Here is a 24057-nt window from a genome sequence, read left to right on the forward strand (position 1 = left end):
TTTCATAGGGAAATACAAATTCAAACAATAATGCCATATCACCATGTACCTATTATAGTGTCTAAAATCCAAAACAACTGACAATACCAATTGCTGGCAATGATGCAAAGCAACAGAAACTTTCATTTATTGCTGCTGGAAATGCAAAATGGTACAGTCACTTTGCAAGACAGTTTTTCCATTTCTTATAAAACTAAATATCTTATAAACAAGCTAGTAATAGCACTCCTAAGTATTTACCCAACTGATTTGAAAAATTATGGTAACACATAAAGTTGAACTCAAATGTTTATATCACCTTTATTCATAATCACCAAAACTGGAAGCAACCAAGATGCCCTTCAATATGTGAATGGATAAACAAACTATGAAACATCCATACAATGGACTACTATTCAATGATAAAAAATAAATGAGCTATCAAACTACAAAAAAACCTAGATGAATCTTAAATGAATATTGTCAAGTGAAAGAAGCCAGCATAAAAAGGCTATGTAATGCACAGTTCCATTTATATGACATTCTGGAAAAGGCAAAACTGTAGAGCAGGTAAACAGATCAGTGGTTCCCAGGGTTTTGAGGTAGGGAAAAAGGAGTAGTTGAAAAGATGAAGCACAGACAATATTTTTAGAGTAATAAAACTATTTGTTATGATACAATAAGGGCAGATACATGACATTAGGAATTAGTGAGAACCTACAGAACTTTACAGCGTAGAGTGAACCTTAATGTATGCAAATTTTTAAAAAATCATTTAGGAGGCCAGGGGATCCTAGGATGTAATGCAGAATGTGACACAGTAATCTGAATGTATTATAAAGGTGCTGACCTGTGTAGCTTTGGAAATGAGTGGAGATTATAAGCAAACAGCCTATACATAAGCACTGTACTCTAGTTGATAAAGTTGTTTCCCATGGAAATAGGGGCTAATAATTTTGATACTGGGATTAAAGAATTAAGTAAATGGATGGTGGATGGTGGGAGCCAAGTTTCCTACTGTTGGAGTGGAGAATTACAGATAAGCAAGGGGAGGAAGCTATAACAATATGGTAATGAGTTGGATACATTAGCATAAACTTGTATTTAGCTTAATATAGATACATATAGAATAATTTATAAATGTATGTACATACATTTATATACACACACATGCACACACACATATGGATTAGTATACACATATATATTCCCTTGCTGTCAAATGAGAGTGCAGAACAACAACATTCCCGAGGTAGTGAGCACAATGAGTACTAGGATCTTGGTTTCTAATTCCATTCTACAATAAAAAGAACCAGGTCTGTTTGTGGAAGTTGCTGATTCTATGGCTGGGATACTAAATACACAAGATGAGCCTGGATATTTTATTTCTTCCAGAAATTACAGAAGTGTTCAAGAGTAGGTAAATAAAATACACCACAGTGGGGGTATGTCAAAGGGACACAAGACCAACAGAAAGAGTGCCAAATGACCAAAGCTGGAACAATTTGAAATGTAAAATCTTAGTATTGGATTAATAGTTAGTATTGGATTATAACCTCAAGCACAAAATATATATCCATGAGTCCACATTATATAAATATTAATACATGCTTTAAGAAACAAATAAATGGGGTAAAAGAGATAAATCTCTCATGTAAAATATTTCAAATAATTTATGTAGACACTCTACCCTGAAGCATCTACATAAGGAGATGGAACATTAAATACCTACTCCTTAAGTGTAGGCTATGCATAGTAACTTCTTCCAAAGAGTATGGTGTAGAAATGGGGTAAAATGAGTACCTTTGCAGTAGAGAAGCCTGACAAACACTACGTCAGCCAGGTGATCAAGGTTTGCATCAATGGTGATAAGTCATATAGATAAGCATGTAATTATGACTTCATAGGATGACAATGACACTTGTGCTGATTCCTCTGTGGATCTTGGGGGTTCTTCCCCAAAACTCATAACCCTACTCTAATCATTAGACCAACATGGAACAAATCCTAATTGAGGGACATTTTAGAAAATACCTGACCAGTACTCAGAACTTTCAAGGTCATCCAAAACGAGAAAAATGTTAGCAAAGCCTAAGAAGACCTGATGACTAAATGCAATGTGGTATCCTGGATGAGATCCTGGAACAGAAAAATGAAATTAGGTAAAAGCTAAGGAAATATGAATTAAAACATGGACTTTAGCTGATTATAATGTATTGATATTTGTTAATTGTGACAAATTTACCATGCCAATGTAAGACAATAATAGAGAAAAATGGGTGCAGGGTATCTGGGAACTCTCTCTACTATCTTTGCAATATTTCTATAAATCTAAAAATTTTCTAAAATAAAGAGTTTATGTGAAAAAATTAACATTAAATTAATGATTTTGGGATATAGTAGAGCTTTACTGGACACCAGTTGCTGAACAGAAGGGGAACACAGTGTTCTAAGCATAAAGAATGACCAAGAATTGATCAAGCCAAGAAAGTGAGGAGAGTTGTCTCTAAGTGACGCATCAGGAGTTCACCAGACCAATCTTAGAAGGATGTTGTGTGCAAAGGCCTTCACAGCCTTGATTCCCATTTATGCCCCAGCAACATCAGAAATTACCATAGCAGGGACTTCTTAGCAAAGTATTATTCACTTTATTGTGAAAGTTTTAATCAAAGCATTAAGACACACACACAAAAGAAATGTAACATACATATAGACAATAGAATGAAGTACTTAAAAGCCCAGGTGTAAGAGTAAGAATAATCCAAGTTCAAATCTTGGCTCTGCCATTTGCCAGATGGAAGAATTTGAATTTTAAAAGGCGTATTTTCTTGTGTTTAAGATGGAGATCATAGTCCCTCCCAACACTGGGCTTTCAGGACTATTACATGGAAACATACATAAGGTACAGAGTGTTTAGCAATAGTGAGACATAAATAAATGACTATTTCTTAAAATTTACTTTGGAGAGGAAGATAAAAATGCCCATTATCTGCAGATGATATCATTTTCTAAAGAAAATCCAAAATTATAAACTAAAAACTGTCAGAATCAAGATTTCCTATTTGAAAGAAATAGTCATTTTAACAAAAATGGAAAACAGATTTCATTCACAAAAAGCAATCTCAAACATTGACTCTCTAGTCATAAATGTAATGAGAAATACTCCCGTATTCTGAAAGAAAACTGCAGACGTTTTCCAAGGAGGCTTGGAGAGATGTGTGCCACATTTCCAGATGGAACAACAACTTAACTCTAAAGTTATCAATTCTTCTCCAATTACTTTGTAAATCCAATCTAAATATCATTTCTTTAAAGTTTTCAAAATGATTTTGAATATCGTCGGAGAGAATAGATAAGAATACCCATGAAAAAATATGAAAAAGCGGATAACTTGTTAGATGAAAGATGAATTATTGAGTAAAAGTCATTTTTTGAACTGGCTATTTAAAACACACACACAAAATACAGTTTCAGTTTTCCTATTATACCCCAAAAAGTATTAGACTGATTATTAGTAGTACTTTTCCAACTACGAGTTGCAATCTACAAATGGGTCCTCAAAAAATCTTTCTCAAACATGAGGTATGATAGCAGAGAAAAGAAAACAGGGCATGTCTTACAGAGTAAGGGCGCTGCCTGGTGAAAGCTTTGAATATTGGCTTACTGTAGAAATGATTTCTTCCTGTTTGAATGCCACTGGCCTTATGCAACAAACATGAAAAATTCAAGCCATGACAGAACAAAATAGAAACATAGGTGAAATTTTATCTGGTCTCAGAGTAAGACAGAGATTTATAAACACATATCAATGCCAGAAATTCTAAACAAAAAGAATGATGGACCTGACTGGATAAAAACCTCAAAATCTTAGTTCATCAGAAAGCACTGTTAAAGACAAATGACATATTGGGGGAAAAGTGAACTATATATGAAGAATTCATATCAAATTAAGGATATAAAAGAATAACCTGAAAAACTACTGAGAAAAAAAATCAGCATCCTAAAAGGGAAATCATAAAGGATATAGGGCATTTTAAAAATAATTACAAATAGCATACACACACATACACACCTTTAACCTCCAGTATGATCAAAGAAGTAAGAAATCAAAATGTGTAGGAGTCAGATAATTGTCTCCCAAGACCCATTCTTCTGCCTAGTAATGAGAACCTTGATTTTCTGCTGGACTGCTTTTGACCTGAAAACTCTGTACTCCCCAGCATCTAGGTAGGACCATGCGTGACTGTACTCAGACTAAATTCAGACTGAGATGGCCATTGAGACGTAAGCAGAACTGTATCCAAATTCACAGAGGTCTGCTCGAAAGAAAGGGGTGCCCTTCTTTGCTCTTCAATTTTTCCCACTGACTGGACTAAAGCTGGAATGGCTGGAGCTCTAGCAGACATCTTGGACCATGAGGCAGACTTGTTTGAGCAACAAGAGTGGAGCCTGGTTCCCTTATGATTGAGGTTGCCTCATACAAGCCCTGGACTTCCTACCACTTGACTCATTTTATGTGAAAATGAAATACACCCTCTTTTGTTTAAATCACTGTTATTTAGGTTCAGGAGTGTCAGTCACATACCGTTAAACTAAATCCCTGCTAAGAAAGCTACTTTTTTCTTAACCCACAAAGTGGAAAAATTCTTTTAAAAATTATAGTATCCAAAAATGACAGTGGTCCTCTGACTAGGCATTCCTACACATCACTTGTGGCACATCTTTTCTGAAAGAATTTCTGCTAGTATGTAACAGAAGACTTACAGTATACAAGCCATTTTACCCAGAAATTCTACTGCTAAAAATGCATCCTATGAAAATAATTAAGGTGTGTGCAAAATTAATATACATTGTTGTTCATAAAAGCAGTATTTATAACTAAAAATTAGAGAAGCTAAATGTTCAATAATAAAGGACTAGTTACAATAATTATAGTACTTTTATAGAATTGAACACCATGCAGCCATTAAAAATCAGTTTTTAAAAGAATAATTGATGATATGGGAATATAATTAAGTATTATTAAGCTAATAGTAAAGATTTTTAAATAGTATTTTATTATATTCAGTTTGGGAGGCTGGGTAATTTTAAAAATTTATTCTTTGTATTTTGCAGTATTTTTAAGTGTTCTATAATAAATATGTATAACTCCTATGTTTTTTTTAATGCTCATTTTAAATGAGCCTATGTCTCCTGTCTTCCATCACATAACTGTCTTCTCCAGTTGGGTGGTTTCTTCTGCCCAACTGCAGGCACAGGGTGTTCTGGTCCAGCATGCCTTGCTGGCTGGTACCATGGGACAATTTTTCTGCTCCCTTGTCTGTCTTTCCAAGGCATGAGGAACACATGATTATAACCATAGGTCAAATATTCCCTCTCCAGGACATTCTAAGCCCTTTAGCTAATTCTAGGAACTACATGCTCCTGAGACAAGAAGCATGACCTCTGAGCCACACTGTGATGTCCCTTAGCTGCTGCTCAGGGACAAGGAGGCAACAAACCAAGGTGCACAGGGCGCCAGAGGGCAAAGTAGTCAGTTGTGGTTATCACAGAAAGCCAATAAGGAAAGCCACCCAGAGAGTATAGAGGCCAACTTGAATCAGAAGTCTTGGAGTAAACCAGAGATGGCTCCTGAGGCCATCTCTGGTCTCCTCCTCCCCTAGATACCAAGTTGCCATTGTTCCTGGCACCTTGACAATTTCTGACCTTGCACCAATATTGCCTGTAAAAAGGATGTGCTCTATCTCCATTAGAAAATGTGTTTAGCTGCAAATAAGAAAGCTTAGTTAACAGTGGCATAAATTCATGGGGATTTACTTTGTGACACAAGAAATCAGAAGAAAGGCAGTCACAATGTTGCTTCAGCTACTCCATAGTGCCACTGGGGACCCAGGTTCTTTCTGGGCTTCGGCTCAGTCATCCTTAATGGGTAGGGGGTGGGTCTGAAGCCTTAGGCTTGGCATCTTGTGGCTACAAAAGGGCTGCTGCAGCTCCACTCACACCTCTGCAAGGATAAAACACAGCACAAGCTCTGCCTGTCCCTGTTTGTTATAAAAGCAAAAGCTTTCTTAGAAATCTCTAGAAGACTTTACTTGCATTTCACGGGCCAGAACTGAATCACAGGGCCACATCCTCAGCTGGAAGAGACTGGGAAAATAAGAATGCAGGTGAGCTTATTCTTCCTCAAAGAAAACCAGAATCAAATGGCTATGGGCTAGACAACTAACAGTGTCTCTGCTACATGTCTACAAGACTAATTCTAGAATTCCAAGGTCTTTTGGAAGGCTGGTATTGTCAAATTGTACAAAGAGCAGATCCATGTCTGTGTGTATGTGTGTGTGCATGCGCACGCACACACATTAAAAAAGGAAGGAAAATGGTATACATTGAGCACCTTTTAGAACCAGCCACTTTCATAATTATCTCAATTAATTTGTTTCATTCTAATAACCTCGCAAGATAGGCCTATCTATCTGTTTTTACAGATGAGAAAACTGAGACTCAGAGAAGTTAAGTAGCTTGCCCAAAGCCACATAGCTAGCAAGTTCTGGGGCTAGAATTCAACTTTACAATTGCCTGGTTCCACAGGCAATGCATTTTCTAGTGTATAAGACTCCCTCTCAACAAGTTTATCATATATAATTGAAGGCAAATAATAGACAAGTGCAAACAAGTTTACCTAAACCTTGAAGATACAGAGTTAGGCTCATGGAAGGTCAGGGGGACAGGAGTCTTCCTGTAGAAGACAGAAAGCAAAGGCAGCACATGTGGCAGAGGCCACACTGTGATGTCCCTTAGCTGCTGCTCATGGGACAAGGAGGCAACAAACCAGGTGCACAGGGCCCCAGAGGACAAAGGAGTCAGTGTGGTTATCACAGAACGCCAACAAGGAAAGCCACCCAGAGAATTTAGAGGCCAACTTGAATCAGAAGTCTTGGAGTAAACCAAGAAGGAGGTCAGTCTCTGCCATATGGAGAATAAACAACTCATAATAGGAAGCAGAAATGCACTAATTTAATCTAGATATTTATTAAGTATTGCTCTAATTAAATTTGTAACAGACATATTACAAATTAATATTTATACTTAGTGGTGACCATACATTCGACAGATCCTATGCTGGGGATATAAAGATGAATTAGACATAATCCCTGCTTTCTAGAAGGTCACAATCTAATGAGTTTACAGTGCCAGTACATAAGGTCCAAAATGTAATAGAATCACTTGTATTTTTAAGTAGGTTTCCTTGTTTCAACCACATGAAATGAAACCTAGTTCTTCTGACCACAGAGACCACGATGGTAGTATGTCAAAATTATAGAAACGTACTCAGCAATAAAAATTATTGGAGTCCTGGACTTATAAACTCTGCTCTATAAAGACATGGAAAACAGCTCAGCTCGACACAATTATTACCCTGAGACATAAGTGAGCTCCATATGCAGACCCATGAGCAACACACTGTGGTTGTATCTGGTCCTAAGAGTTCTTGTTATCCCACTTAAGGGAGAAAGAGCATAGGACCTGGGCACAGAACAGGCACTTAATAAATGCCAGCTGGCTGGATGGACAGCTGAATGGATGAAGATACATTACTCATTACCAACAGACCCAGTCACTGTCCTCAATTTTAGGGCAAAAAAAAAAACCCTCTGGGGGTATTGTTTTAAGCTTCAAATTTTAAATATAACTCAGAGGTCTTGAGAAGCAAGGTACACGAAGTAACAGATCTGTGTTATTTTAACTCGCTATGCTTTCCCCAAGTAGGCAAGTTTCCTCTTGGGCACAATGGTAATCAGATATTAAGCCAACTATTTCACAACACAGAACTATGTATAATTCTTATAACAGAAGCTCTTCACTCAAAAGAGAACAAATGCTTGTAATCTCCAGATACTCCCTCCTCTGGCTATAAATGTTCTGTGTTCTCACAAGGAAACAAGGAAACACTAAACAGAATGTTCTATACCACAGGATGCTACACCTCTGTCATCAAGGCAAAAATATTTGCTTCTTGAGACACCTTGAGCCCTTCTCTCTAGTCAGGGAGGTAGGCTGTAGGGAAAGAACAGACTGCCTGAGCTTGCTTCGGATGATGGCATCTTCCCAGTGCAGAGGAGCCAGAAACGCACAGCAGTTACCTGTTAGCCTGAGGTCGTGCCCCAGAATGACCCATGTAGGGAAGTACATAGACAAGTACCTTCAGGTGGAGGAACCTGCCTCTTCGACTTCGGGACCTAAGTCACCTACAAAACCCAACTTTTTCAAGGGCTGGGACCACCAAAATCTCAAGTACATAAATGTGCCTGGAAAACAGTAAGACCCTATACATTTCCTCAGTTACTTCATTCCACAAATGATTGAAGTCAGTGTAATCTGTGCCACGCACTGTCCTGGGCATGGTACACACAGCAGCCAACAGGCTGTAGGAAAAGCTGGAGCTGAAGACCCTGGTGGACAAGACAGGCTGGCAGGTGTGAATCACAGACAGAAATCTGGCAGGTGAGGGGACGCTGTTGCAGCTACACAACCATGTGGGGGTGGGGGACAGGGGGTCTATGGGAAGTACAGATGCCAGATCCTGGAGGCTGGGGAGAACCAGCAGTATCCTACCCTAAAGGAACCAGGTCATAGACTGAGATCTGGATTTAGATCCAGATCTAAATCCAGGGGGACATGATGCCGTCCACTCCAAGCTACTGTCCTGGAGTGCAAAAACTCCCTGGTGACTAGCCTGGCTTAGGATATAATATCCTAAATTCTAAGATTTTGGGAGATACAGGGAGAGAGATTTAGGCCTCTTCAGCCTCTGTAATACTTCTCAGGGGTAGTTCCATAGGATTAGTAGCCCTCATAAAAAAGGACTTTTATTTTTTTTTTAACTTCGTTTTTTTGCAAGTTATTTTCGGGAGTATTTCTTGGCTGCGGCTATGATCACATCTGTTTTTGAGTGAAGCCCAGGGGATCTACTTGGTTGTCAGCCTCACTCCACTTCCACACATGACTTGGTGGCAACAGCCATTTAGCAGACTCAAGCTTGGACCAAACATAGTAAGGCCAAGGAGTAAAGAGTAAATTGGTGCTCTCTTGGCTAGGATGAGAGGAGACAGGCACATGTAACTACCTTCTTGAGACCCTCCCCCGACCACCGACTGCTATGCAACAGGTGGGCTAGGTTTGTTCATTCAGGATCCTTCTACATGGTAAAATTTACGCAAGTATGAAGGACCTGCCTCCAGGAAGACCTGCTACTACATCACAGGGAAACTTGAAAGCAGGGCTTCACACATTATGCAGACCCTATGGTCTCCTCTCTACTAATATCACTGTTCCTCACCCTCCCAGTACTTCCCCTAAATTGTTCTGAAGTTATTGCTGCTTTAAGCTCATTCTAAGCCTTGAAATAATAAGATTCATAACCAGATCTGCTACTGTGTCAGCAGGTCTTTTCTCTTGCCATAGAGCGCTGCTCACTCTTTTCAAGCAGGAGGGCCTTAGAGGTGACCTTTCTGGGACTAGGAGAGGAACACAAGGTTTTACTCTAATTACTTCTTTGTGATTTGAACACATCTCTCAGTTCCCTCTTTTACTTCAGTCTCTTCAGAATAAGGAGAGAGCTGGATGGTTGGTTGTGTTTTGGTTGCAGCTCTAACCAATCTGAACATCTATCACTATACATTCAACCAACTATTGATTCTGAGCTTTATCTCGCATCATTATATATTCCTCAGGTTAAATTATCAAAGTGACATTCCTGCTTTATATGTAATTGCCACTTTGGGTTTTCAAACAGAGAATCATCATCATTGATATGACAATGATGATAAAAGTTATATTTTGTGAACTGTAACTCTACTTTTATAGCTAAAATTGAGCTCATTTGATTCTTACTACACCTGTTGGACTGGGGCCACACCTTTCTTTGCTCTCTGCCCTGTCAAAGGCCTAGCTCCCAATACACCACTTGGATCCAGGAAAGAGGCCTACCAACATTTCACTAAGCAGCCTGCTTTGTGGGATGGAAGCCACTTACTTTCGTCTGGTGATAATTTCAATTTATTTTTTATTGTAATGCTGTCTTTTCTTTTCACAGTAATGGATAGCAGGGAAATGGAAGAACAGTCAACCTCAGGACAGATTACAAATGAATTTTTATCTTTAAGAGCTAGGTTGGAAATTTGTAGCTATCAGAAAAGCACAATATGGTGATGAACAATGAGCCCATGCCAGTGTTTTGATAAACTTCAGAGAGCTAAGCCTGCTTGAGAAAAAGACAGGAGAAAATGTGTGAGGACATTAATTCTTTCACTTTGGAAAAATCCCATCAGTGAAGGCTGTGATCTCGTAAAGGGCTATATTCTCTGAGTACCGAAAGCATGGGAAAATTTAGCTTAAAGTGTGCGGATGGACACATGTGTGGAAGAGTGGGGTGTGTACTTTTTCTTTTTTCAAAGGAAGCCCGACCTTTCAGTGGACATTGAATTTAGGTTAAGAACACAGTATAATGTAAGGGTAAGAGCACAAGTTCCAGAAAAGGCTTCAGATCCCTGTTCTGTCATCTATTATCTGTGTGGCCTTAGGCAAGGTACTGAACAGATCCAAATCTCAAATTTTCTCACCAGCAAAGGAGATAACATTATTTGGCTGTTAGAGGGATTAAACATATGTATAAAGTGCTTAGCACAATTCACAAATTAAGCACTTTATACAGACTATCTTGTGCCATAAATCATCTGTTTACTATTTTAAACATTGTATATTATGGTACATATGTACAATGGACAACATTTTAAAAAGAATGAAGTAGATTCATTTGACATTTGTCAGTCATTGAAAATCTAGACAAAAAGACTTCCTGTAACTTCCATTCTACTTGGGCAAGATAGGCAATAAAGAAAAAAGGCAAGCAAACGAATATATTAGAAGGTGATAAATGATACGGAGAAAAATAAATAGGAGAAGGTAGGTAGGAAGTTCAGGGGAAGGTTTCCTGAGAAGGTGACACTTGTGCAAAGATTTAAAGAGGTGGTTGACGGAGTGGCCCCATGGATGTCTGGGGAAGAGGGTCCTGGCCTAGGAGATGGTCAGTGCCAAGCCCTGAGGCAGTGGTGTGAAGGGCACATTTGAGGAGCTCCAGGGAGACCTGTGTGCCTGGAGCTGAGCACACGAGGATCAGAGCAGCAAAAGATGGGCACAGACACGTAACAGAGGACCAGAGCATGTTGCCTTGCAGGTCACTGAAAGGACTTTAACTTTTCCTCTTAATCTTAACAAGATGGAGTGTCTTGAACAGGGGACTACATAATCTGATTTACATTTTACAGAATCAGCTGGACTACCATGTGCAAAAAAAAAGAAGGTAAGGACCAGGAGATCAATTAGGAAGCTATTACAATACAAGACAAGGATGTCTTAAACCTCTGGGGTGGTTCCTCTGTGGAGATAGTAAGAAGTGGTTATGTTTGAAACTATATTTGAAAGTGGAGCCAATATGATTTGCTGATAAGTTATATGTGGCATGTAAGAGAAAAAGAAGGTTGGTATATTTTTGGGTTTTCGCTTTTTATTCAGCAAATGGAAGTATAGAGTTGCAGTTAATTAAAATAGCAAACACTGCAGGATGAAGGAGCAGATTTCCGGGAAAGAGCAGGAGTTTGATTTTAGACATTAAGCTTGATATGCCTAGGGGCATCCAAGTGGAAATGCTAAGTAGTCATTACATATTTAAGTCTGGAGTTCAAGGAAGCAGGTAGGCAGGTTAGCTGGTGACAGACAGGCAAATACACACATATCTAAATAGGTCTACATGTACTTACGTGAAAATATATGTATGATATATAAAAGGCAGGGTGCAAAACATTATGTAGAATATAATCCCAATTATGGATGAGTAAAGTTAAAAAATTATTATATGCATATAAAAATAATTGAAGGTAAATGCAAAATAAATAAATAACCAAACTGGGATGATGGATTAAAGACTTAAATGTAAAACCTAAAACTATAAAACCTCTTCAAGAAAACCTAGGAAATGCCATTCTAGACATAGACCTTGGCAAAGATTTTATGACAAAGATGCCAAAAGCAATTGCAACAAAAACAAAAATTGACAAATGGTACCTCATTAAACTAAAGAGCTTCTGCACAGCAAAAGAGAGTAAATAGACATCAACAGAGTAAATACACAACCCACAGAATGGGAGAAAATATTTGCAAATTATGCATCTGACAAAGGTCTGATAGCCAGAATCCATAAGGAACTTAAATTAACAAGTAAAAAACAAACAACTCCCTTAAAAAGTGGGCAAGGGACATGAACATTTTTCAAAAGAAAACATATACATGGCCAACAAGCATATGAAAAAATGCTCAACATCACTAATCATTAGAGAAACATATCAAAACGACAATGAAATACCATCTCACATGATTCAGAATGGCTATTATTAAAAAGTCCAAAAATAACAGATGCTGGCAAGGCTGCAGAGAAAAGGGAACACTTATATACTGCTGATGGGACTGTAAATTAGTTCAGCCACTGTGGAAAGCTATTTGGCAATTTCTCAAAGGATTTAAAAGAGAACTACCATTTGACCCAACAATCCCATTATTGGGTATTTACCCAAAGGAATATAAATTGTTCTACCATAAAGACACCTGCATGCATCTGTTCATCACAGCACTATTCACAATAGCAAAGACATGCAATCAACCTAAAAGCCCATCAGTGGTAAACTGCATAAACAAAATGTGGTACACATGTACCATAGAATACTACATAGCCATAAAAAAGAGTGAGATCATATCCTTTGCAGCAACATGGATGGAGCTGGAGGCCATTATCCTAAGCAAACTCATGCAAGAACAGAAAACCAAACACTGCATCATCCTACTTATAAATGGGAGCTAAACACTGAGTATACATGGACACAAAGAAGGGAACACTAGATACCAGGGCCTACCTGAGGGTTGAGTGTGGGAGGAGGGTGAGGATCAAAAAATTACTGATTGGGTATGCTTATTATCTGGGAAATGAAATAATCTGTACACCAAACCCTCACGACATGCAATTTATCTATAGAACCAACCTGCACTTATACCCCTAAAACTAAAAGTTAAAAAAAAAAAAAGAATGTATGTTAATTTTGTACATAAAAAAAAAAACAGTAAGGGCAAGATAAGAGTGCCGTCTGGGCAAACTATCAAAGCCATTAATTTCTAGCACAAACCTCTATCCCATTCACTGAACTCTGGTTCCGATCACAGCTACCCTTTGCCTCAGCTTGTCCTTCTTTCTCTGTTCACCTTTAGCTTTCCCCAATCACTTGCTATCAAATAGACTTCAGAGGACCAGGAAAACCTGTGGTGCACTTTCCCAGAGTTGAACTCACAGAAGAGGAAGAATCTGAGATCAAAGTCAAAGTCAGCAGTTACCTCAGAGTCCTGACAAATGAGTTTTTCTTCTTTGATGCAGTTGCCAATTTAATTCTCAAGCATTTTTTTAAGGTCATGACATTTAGAATAACAAGGCCCTAAAAATTAAATATTCCTTTGTGTGCTTAATTTCTGACCCAAATGTAGTACTGAATGACAAGTGAATGAAGCTGAATATGTATAGAAAGGTTAGTATAAACTGCTTTCAAATTCCAAGTTTGCAAGCCCAAGGCTTTCACTCTCTTACACAATGGGCATTAAACAAAAATGTTCTTTCCTGGATGCAAAGATAAATCTCTATTTTTCTAGGAGCCTCTGCAGCAGGATTCTTTCAGGAATTTTCCATTGAGACATTACAGCTAGGAGGAACTCCTTACCCCATTCCCTTTTGCACCGCCTCCTGTTCCCTTTTATCCACATTTCCAACTCCACTTGTGATAAGTAATGGAATTGGACAACCGTCTGTCAACCCAAGACGGTTTCCCCCAGAATCTAGCCCTCGGGTTGAAAACACCGTTTGAGAAAAGAAAATCACTGTAGACTATTTTTCTACTGTTCTAAATAGCTCAGCTGGAGGGAAGTTGTTATTTCCTCTTTAGCACGCCCTGTTGGAAAAACTTGCAGTTCTCTTTCCTCCCCTCCTGCACCAAACCTGCCCCCATCCTGCTCCAACCTCCCAGCTCATGTCAGGCCAGGAAGTGGGTAACAGTTCCACAGCCTTCTCCATAATTTCTTAGGCTGGAGCCACATCCCTTCTGATCTAATCTGTGCCAACAGAAGAAAAGAAGGAGCTGTCCTTGGAGAATGTTCTGTTTCCTCTTCTAGAGATAGAGTGGAGGGGGCGGGTGGGAGAGCGTCTGTAGGATGCCATTCTAAACCTTGCTGGTTTGGGAGTGTGGTGACATTCTCTGCCTGATGGTTAATACTGTAAGATGTGGGCAAGTGACTTCAGACCCAGGAGAAATTAAATTTAACTCCCATCATACAGACCTGCCACCATCTTCAGGCTAAAGATGCTGCTGACTGTGACTGAGGATGTACCCACACGTGATAGGAACAAACTCACTAGACCCAGGGTCAGGTGAGCTGTCAGCTGATGGCACGTAAGGATCTTTTCTCAGTGAGCCTCCAGGGTTCTCTTCTGGTGAATGTGGACTGAATAAAGACCAGTGGTGGTCAAACTCTTCCCACAGGTGTAATCTAAGTGGTAACGTGTAAGAATGGAGTCACTCTGGAGGAGATCTGAGGCCCCACCAATTTGGCCTTCCCCTGGTCCCTATGGGGAAAGCTGTGGCACCTTGGAGGAACAGAGAAGACTCCTCAACATGGTGTGGATAAGTGAGACTCTTCTTGATCCAAAATCCTACAACCCTGCCAAGTCCTCACCTCGGGGAAGAGGAAGCTCCAAATCCCTCCTCAGATGAGGTGCAGGGAATGGGGCTGCTATGCTCAGGCCAGAAGGGAGTGGTTTATGTCCCTGAAACAGGGGAAGTAGGGCAGAGCAGGCAGATGCTCAGGTTCAGAAGGGGTGGAGTATGGGCTAGCTGAAAAATCTACCTTAAAGCCTCCACTTTTGAGAGACCTCTATTTCCTCTTGAGATTTTCAAGCATTACAAATAATAATAATAATAATAATAATAATAATAATAATAATAATAAAGACAGCACCTCAGACTTTCCTCATGGTTTTCACTGAGTACTGAAGAAAAAGCATCAGCAATGCCCTGGAGCTGAAGAATTCAGGTCAGAGCTAAAAAGTGACTTTGCTGACGGGGCTGACTGTTGGGTCCTAAAAAATACCAAGAGAAACTGGGAGAGACCTTTCCTGAAAAGACTCAGAAAAAATGCACAGAACCCCAGCCCAACGCAGAGATTTCAATTTCGTCTCCCTCTTTTTAACTGTATTTTCCTTTATTTGTTTTTTGTTTTTGTGGATAACCACTGCTTCACACTCTTGAGGCTGGACTGGCTTTATGGAGATGAGAGAGATAAGGCAATGAAGTCACCTGCCCTTGTCAGGAGGTAATTTAGAGGTGTAGTAAGAAATATTCAGAAATTTTAAAGGATGGTCCCACCTTCCACCATCTCTTCAGGGGACATACCAAAGGAGAGATGCCAGATAAACAAAGAGAACAACAACAACAAAAAAATCAGCCACTTGGCTTTGACTTCTGAAAAAAAAAAAAAAAAACAGATGAAACTTAAAGGTGAGACAAGAGAGTTCTGATTTGCCAGAGCTGAAGATGTTATAACTCAAAAGACCAAAGGCTGGAAGAGGCAGAGAAGCAGAGCACACTAGGAGATTGGAAGAGAGTGAGTTAGACCTGCCTCATACATCCTCCACACTGACATCCAGTGTTGACCAAAGTGGGGCTATAAGAAGTAAACCTCTGAAAAGGAGAAGACCATGCAGGAGAGTGTTGGATTCTCCTCTCCATAATTCTCCCCATCTCTCACCCAGTTCTGGACCCTAGGTTGGGAAGAGGTGATTCTGAAACCTGAGACAGGTGGGGAGCCCTGGCAGTAAAGAGGACCTGTGTTTGGCTACCAGCTTGAAAGCCAATTTGAGGCAAGCCTCATAAAACTGTATTCCGCATTGAACAGAAACGGTTGCCAGGCACCTCTAAAAGAACCTAATGCATATCTTGGTCTAACAGAACAGATCCATGAAGAGAAGGCTTGAGATAGCAACCTCACTACAGTCTTTTTCGATGCTAGAAAACCACAGAAGGGCCTCCTCAAGTTTTCTGTGCCCCTGAACAGGGCCAAGAAGAAGCTGAGAGGGCTAGTAAACCCAGAGAAATCTAACAGAGAAGAAAGAGGATTCACCATGACCTTAGTGGACAAGGTGAGTACAGGTCTCTCGGTAGATGCAGTGAGAATGAACACCACTGGCCTAACTGAAGATGTTAAGAACTCCATCTAAGTGGATGGATCCCAAAGAAAAAGAAAACACCAGGAAAAGCCTCCCACCAATACTGTAGCTCATGAGCCCTCAGCCCACTTCTACTTCCTGGAATTCAGGTACAGCCCTGCATTAACAGAATTGACCTGAGAGTGACTTTATGTTTCACCTCAGAAATGAGGTTCAGAATAGAGGTAAGGTTGAAAATAAAATATCAACACAACAGTTTGTGTGTGTGTGTGTGTGTGTGTGTGCGCGCGTGTGTGTATTGCCACAGTTCTTACAGACCTGCATTTATAAGACTGTAAACTCTCATTTCTGCAATAGGCACAGAAATAAGACAGCTCCTCCTACGGTCCAGAGCCATAATGTGTCTCAGAGGCCAGGACTGCCTGTGGACACCATGCCCACTGCCTGCAGCTTCTGGAAGGGGCTGCTGACAGGTAAGGGGAGGTGGACTGCATGCTCAGCTCTTCTTCCTCCCTCTGTCCACAGCTAAGTTGCCAACTGAAAGTTTCCTTTTATTTCACCTCTGACCTCTCCCTTGTACCCATGCCCTCCTCTTCATTTGAACTGCCACCAACTCAGGTCAGCCCTGTTGCCTGTCATAAATTATTGTGAGAGCTGCATGGAAAGAGGTGTCAAATCAAAGGAAAAGGTCAGCTTTCCCTTGCTCAATTTTGTCCAGGTAAAGCATTATTACTTAAATGTTTCATTTCAAAGAATGACTCTGGGGATTTATCAATGCCCTCACTCCCCGAAATGTGTTCTTATCCTGTAGGAAAACACTGATCAAATCCATATTAGATAGTTTGGCCAGGCCTAGTAGCTCACATCTGTAATCCCAGCACTTTGGGAGGCCGAGGCAGGAGGACTGCTTGAGGCCAGGAGTTCAAGACCAGCCTGAGCAACATGGCGAAACCCTGTCTCTACTAAAAATACAAAAATTAGCTAGGCATGGTGGTGCATGCCTCTACTCCCAGCTACTAGGGAGGATGAGGCAGGAGAATTGCTTGAACCCAGGAGGCAGAGGTTGCAGTGAGCTGAGATCGCACCACTGCACTCCAGCATGGGTGACAGAGCGAGATTTCATCTCAAAAAAAAAAAAAAAAAAAAGAATCCATATTAGATAGTTAAACATGTACCCTAATAGGTGATTATTTTCTCCTGCATTAGGATGCTGTTGGTACTGTCATAAATTAACTACCACCAACAGGTAGCTTCTGCTTCCCCTCATGTTTACATGAAAACTTTGCTGTAAGTCAGAGCCTAGAAATGAGGTCTTTAACAATGAAGGACAGTCTTAGAACCTCATGGAAAGAATCGTACCAAGTTTGAACTACTGACACTTCAATTAACAGACTCATTGGTGCAGGCTTCCAAGGTGGTATTTCTTAGATAATTTCCAAAAGGTGTTCATAAAAGCAAACTGTTGACCCAAGATCTGGTGGAGCAAAAATAATTATATTGGACTAAAGGAACTGATGAGGAAATAGAATTTTAGTTGTTTTGTAATATTGTTGGTATTATTTTTAATGTTCTATTTTCTGATATCACAGAGTTTTTTTCTGTTTTTTCCTGATCTCTCACCATTAACTTAGTAGTCTGTGCTTTTGTAAACATTTTGAAATGAAAGATTTTTAAATGGTAATCTTGTTCTCACTGACCTTTCAGAATTCAGGAACAACACTTTGAGTCTCTTTACTTTTAATGGCAATGGGGTTACTTGTATAGATTCAGTAAGAATCTGTTTTCATTTTTACTCGTAAATAATTGAACAAATAGATGGCACAGTCAAGGCCACACCTGGAGTGTCAATCTCATCTGCTTAAATATGAAGCCCATCATTAAGAAACAAGGGTTGTTTTTTATTTGCAAAATCATGAGGCCCTCCCAGAAACCTGGACTGTTACCTTACAATGGCAGACTTGGAGCCCATCTCTCTTAAGGAGAGATGCATTCACCCTCATTTGTAGATGCTACAGGCAAAATAGTGGCAATGACTTTATTTTATTTTATTTTTTGAGATGGGGTCTCACTCTATTGCTCAGGTTGAAGTACAGTGGCGCAATCTTGACTCACTGCAACCTCCACCTCCCGAGTTCAAGCAATTCTCCTGCCTCAGCCCCCTGAGTAGCTGGGATTACAGGTACCAGCCACCACACCTGACTGATTTTTGTATTTTTGGTAGAGATGGGGTTTCGTCATGTTGGCCAGGCTGGCCTTGAACTCCTGACCTCCAGCTATCCACCCACCTCGGTCTCCCAAAGTGCTGGGATTACAGGTGTGAGCCACCACACCCGGCTGGCAACACGGCGTTGCCTAGCCTCAGAATAAAAGCAATAAACAATATACCTAGAATAAGAGAGGTTTCTGAAATTTCCTAAGATTTTTAAGAAATCTCCAGACAGAAGTTAATTTTCTGGGCTATGTAGTTGCTTAACACCACATGGCTTTAGATTTTCTGACCAGACTACAAAGAGGCTTATGTATATTAGTTAACTTTTCTTACTGCATTTATAACTAAATGAATCAGGCCTAACTGCAATGAGATTAGCTTTTTAGAAATGAAGAATAATAATTGGAGATTATTTGTAATCACAGTGTTTCATGGTTTACAACGTCCTTCCACATCCTGACTTAAACCTCCTAAAGAGCCTTTAAACACAATATTCCTGAAGTCACCATGATCACATTTAGATTTGAAATCTTCATCATTTATTTGCTCTGGAAAAGACAACATAGCTTATAAAGAGTCAAATAGATAAACGCTCATACCCCGTTCATTCCATTCCATTACAAATCACTCCTAGATTTTAAAACATAAGCATACACACACACACGCACACACACAGAGAGAGAGAGAGAGAAATGCAACAATTTCCAAGAAAAGCCAACTACAGCTGAGAAAGCTGAATTCCACAGAAGGCAAATTCAAACGTCTATCTTGGGTCTCACCAAGGAAGGCTCAAAAAGAGGCTGAGACCAGTGGGACAACATTACTTTCTCCATCATGAAAACATCCAAATGAGCCCAAGCTTTCCTGCCCCTCTGAGCCACGGAAGAGAAACAGTTACCCCTAGGGAGGTATTCTCTTTCATCTGTCCCCTGGCTCTGTGCTGCCTTACAAGCAGAATATATTAATAAAGAAATACTTTAGGGGAGAACTCTCTCCACTGTTGTGACATCTCTGCAGTCTCTGTTTTGATATTTGGCCTTGAGAAGTTCAAAGGATTCGAAAGATTAGAGTTCAAGAAAGACTAAGATGTACCCCAGGGCAGGTCCTGGTCTTAGATGCTGAAAAACATGCTCCTCCCACACCATAGCGAATATGACCTCTAAAAGAACCTCGTGGATATCCTGGTCTAACAGGATTATTTTCAAAGGCTCTTGTTCATCTTTTTAATGGTAGTTGAAGGCAATTCGGTTTAGGGTCCCTAAATCTGGAGTACTTACCTGTCATGTCTGCTCATTTCTCCAGTTTGTTCCTAGTGCCTGGGACAGAGCTTGGCCACATCAACCCTCTGTGACCCCCCCCCATCCCTGCCCAGGAATTCTCTGAAGGAAATCCTCACTCACCACTCCTTTCTGCCTTGTGCTTTGGTGGCTCAGGCTCTGGGAGACAGGGACAGGGCCCATCACAGAGGGTGGTGAGGCTTTTGCCAGTAGAACAAGCATGGAACTCCAATTTGCACTGCAAAAGAGAGACACAACAGGTCTTAAGAATGCAGCCACAACAGACCCCTACCTCGCCTCCTAAGAAACAGCAGTGCCCTTTGCTTCACAAAAGCAAAGACAAAGCAGGGAGAGGTCGACCTCAGGTAGAGGTCTCAATTACAGAATACTAAATAAGAAATGGCCTTTTATATTTTACCAAATGCAGAGGATAACTTCTAAAAATACTGTGGAAGCCCTAGAAGACTTCCTTTAATGATGGTAAACCCTACTGTCACTATTTCTAAAATAAAATTATTAATATGAAACTTAACATCTGTAGAGTCCTATCTGGTCCAGGAACCCCCTCCACTCACTTTGAGGCATCTTCTCCACACTCCTCCCGTGTGGAGGCAACACCGCTGGAATACCACTCCTGGTCCCTCTCAGCCTGCTCACATGCTCTTCCTGGGAGGGAAGAGTAACAATCCCTTTAGTAAGTCTGTATGGTAATCTGAGGCTCAGCCCCTTCCCCTTGGGAGCAATGAAGAATGAACGCTCTTGCTTCCGTTGTCCAAAACCTAAGTTTACACAGGTCTTCCCCCATCAGAGGATGCCTGTGGTCTAACTAGCTTGTGACTCCGTGGAAATGTTTACCTAATTCTAGGATTAAATATTAGAAGCCCGTAATCCACATCCTCTTGTCAATCCTTTATCAGTAGCAATGGTAATATTTTAGTCATTTTTCTGTCAGCTCTTTACTCTTAAGTCTCAATGAATTCTCAGAACACAGGCAGGAGAGAGGAATGTTATTAATAGGTGCAAAAGACCACAACAATTATCAGCATTTGTATTATTCCTACATTATGGAAGAAGAAATTAAGACTCAGGTTAAGTAACTTGCAAAAGATCACAAAGCTCAGGGCCAAGCACTTAATGCATTCCACAACACTGTGTATATGGGGCTTCGGAATACAGACATCCCATACTGAACTGTGTGTGGCTAATTATGCAACTTTGCTATTGGCCTGGATCTGTGTTGTCTGAGAGTTTACTCCTTTTTTGTCTGTAAATTTCTCAAGATCAAGACCGGTGTGTAATCAGTCCTCTGCAAAGACCCACGGGCCCAGGACCACATGCATATCTGGTGGAGGTTCAAAGGAAGAAGAGATAGGCGAAATTTAACGAGCACCCACTGTGCATGCGGCTCTTATCAGGTGCCATGGGGAATCTTTTAAATGAAAGAAAAGAGGAGACACAGTCCTTGCCCTTGGAAAACACAAATGCATACCTTTGAAAAAAGTCCACTAGCATTTGCAAAGCCACACACATGAGTGCAGATAAATACTGGCTCATTGTAAGAGGACAAGCTATTCAGTCCCTATACTGATTAGAAACGGAGGGAAAGAATACTTTAAACCTGGTTCTAATGTACTGAAGTCACTCCTGTGTCACTCCAATGATCACCCATACAGTCACCGGCTGCCCATTCAGGGAGAGGGCAACAGAGCAAACCTACAGAATGCTGGCTCCCTCTTGAGACAAAACTTCCTCTTGTGCATATTTGTTCAGTGCCTAGTACGTGCCCAGCATGGCAGCAGGCATTGTGGGGGCTACACAAAAATAAGCCATTGCCCATGTCTCACACATCAACTGAGCTGATGAAGCAAAAAAGAGTGTGTGTCGTTGTAAAGCCATGTGGATGTGACTATGAGGTGAGGCAGGACATATGTCTCCGTAGGGATGGGGCACGAAAGAGGACCTCAGGTATGGGATGTGCTACAGAGAGCACGTGGACTGAAGGTGAGCCGAGTGGAACGCCGGGAAGGCAGCAGGCAGGTCACTAGCACGGGGAGCTTCCTTTCACTCAGCACAGCGTGTGTGCACGTGCCCAGCACCAGACACAGCTGCCATGACCGGGCTGCCTCCTCCGCCTCTTCTGGGCTAGTTCTCTGGAACAATCCTCTGTTTCAGACTAGTGGTTCTCTGGCTTATTAAAAGAATCCTTAAAGCTAATTTAGGGGAAAAAATATACTTTTATGTGTCCATTTGTTTCATAAAGTCAAAATTATTACCTTTATTTATCATAAAGCCTTATCATGCTATTGCTGTTACTGCCCGATTGTATCTGTGATAGACTGTGAGACTCCCCCTCTCCACCCCATTCTCTTCTCTCTCTGAGAGAGGAATCTACACTTCTGCTCCAGGCCCCATGTCTTGCAGCAGCACCTCCCTGTAGGAGGGTCAACTTTCCCACCAGGTCTAGCCACATGCTCACTCCAACCAGTGGTGGTTAGTAGGAGGGATGCAAGCCAGGTTTGAGCAGACATGTCAAGAATCACTGGTTTCATCACCTCTGTTGCTCTTCTCTACCATGAAAATGATGTGCCAGATAAGGGCTGTTCCCTTCTGCCCAGGACCCAGAAGGCAGAGAACATGGAACAGAGCTGAAGTGTTCTGAACAGAGCCACAGCTAACGCACAATGTGAACACGGAAATAGGGTTTATCATAATAAGCCAACGATGTTTGGGGTTTATTTGTTATTACAGCATAACTTAGCAAAAGCTGACCAACAGAATGACTTCCTTCCTGCTAGACCATGAAGGCCTTAACAGCAAGAAAAGGTTTTAGTTACTGTTTTATCCCTGGCATGATATGACATACACAGAGCCCTGGCATAGAGCAGGTGTTCAATAAACAGCTGCTGAATGACAAAGGCAGAAAGAAGAGAGCCACAATTCACTTTGCTGCTCTGGACCTCTGTTCCAGTCCCTGGGTGCTTACCAATCTGCCTGCACAAGGAAGGAAGTGCTGGAGCTCAGTACTCACCACATTCATCCTAAACCATCCTTTACCCATGTCTACTCCCTGAGACGCCTCTTTGAGCTCCACATTGAGTACTCTGCCCCTCAGCCTGCCTGCTCACCCCAGCCTATCATTGGAGTATGAGCCTCTCTGGGTGGCCTTGCCATGACTGTGGGCCCTGTGGACTGTAATTCCTGGAATCCACTTTCTCGGCTGGCCTGCAGCATCCCCTCTCCTGTCCAGCCCTGGTGGCCATCTCTGCAGGCAGCCCAGTCTCCTCCCTAGCTACAGAAAGACACCACCAGAGAAAACAGTACTTATCTCTTATCTGTATCAGTGAAAATCCAAGTTCAAGGGCACAGATCTGTTTTTTTACCTTTCAGGACAATATGTGGCATTTCACATATGTAGCTCAAAAGGCTAATTTCTGTTCTTTTTCTTTTTTTTAAAGAGACAGGGTCTCACTCTGTCACCCTGGCTAGAGTGCAGTGGCATAATCATAGCTCACTGCAGTCTTGAACTCCTGAGCTCAAGCAATTCTCCTGCCTCAGCCTCATGAGTAGCTGGGACTACAGACATGTTTTGTAGAGATAGGGTCTCACTATATTGCCCAGGCTGGTCTCAAACTCCTGGGCTCAAGCCATCCTCCCACCCCAGCCTCCCGAAATGCTAGAATGACAGGCAAGAGCCATCATATCCAGCCATAATTCCATTTTTTATAAAGCTTAAAACAGGCTATTTAGAGATACAGATACATGTGGTAAAAGCTCCTTTAAAAACTGGCAGGGGAGGGGACCATGACAAATACCAGGAAGATAGGGGTCACCTCCCCAGGGAAAGCAGCAGGATTGGTCAGACAGGAGCCCAAAGGAAGTGTCACAAACATTGATGATGTTTTATTTTATAAAGTAAGCATTAGATTCTGAGGCTTTTGTTCTGTTACTAAGCTTGACAACTTCTATAAATAATATATACATTTTTATGTATCAAAGACTTTATGATAAAATATAAAACAATGTTTATAGGCGCCTATGGAGGTGACGACCAAGCTAGAACCACACCTCCCAGAAAACTCCATGAGCAAGTGCGGGGAGAGCCCTCCAGGAAGGGTTGAGAGTGTGAAGCTCTGCTCCTGAGCCCACGGCCTCCCACAGATGTTCTCTTCCCACAACACTTCTCTAATTCTCACCCTTGAAGTTACCCTCCCAATCACTTTCCCTCATCCTCCCTCCTCCCTTCTCCCAGGTTCTTTCTAGGGAAGAACAGATACAGAAGCCAA

The 24057-nt window shown here is 41.0% G+C and overlaps 1 protein-coding gene across 1 annotated transcript in view; it reads right to left on the minus strand.

Moving 5' to 3' along the window:
- SPOCK1 (SPARC (osteonectin), cwcv and kazal like domains proteoglycan 1) overlaps positions 1-24057 on the minus strand; it is a 525708-nt gene that overhangs the window by 66489 nt on the left and 435162 nt on the right. The window contains exon 6 of the mRNA XM_019027018.4: positions 19898-20012. Coding sequence (XP_018882563.2) covers positions 19898-20012 — 115 coding nt within the window. The remainder of the gene's footprint in view (positions 1-19897; positions 20013-24057) is intronic.

Source organism: Gorilla gorilla, chromosome 4, assembly GCF_029281585.2.
Source record: "Gorilla gorilla gorilla isolate KB3781 chromosome 4, NHGRI_mGorGor1-v2.1_pri, whole genome shotgun sequence".
Taxonomy (NCBI): domain Eukaryota; kingdom Metazoa; phylum Chordata; class Mammalia; order Primates; family Hominidae; genus Gorilla; species Gorilla gorilla.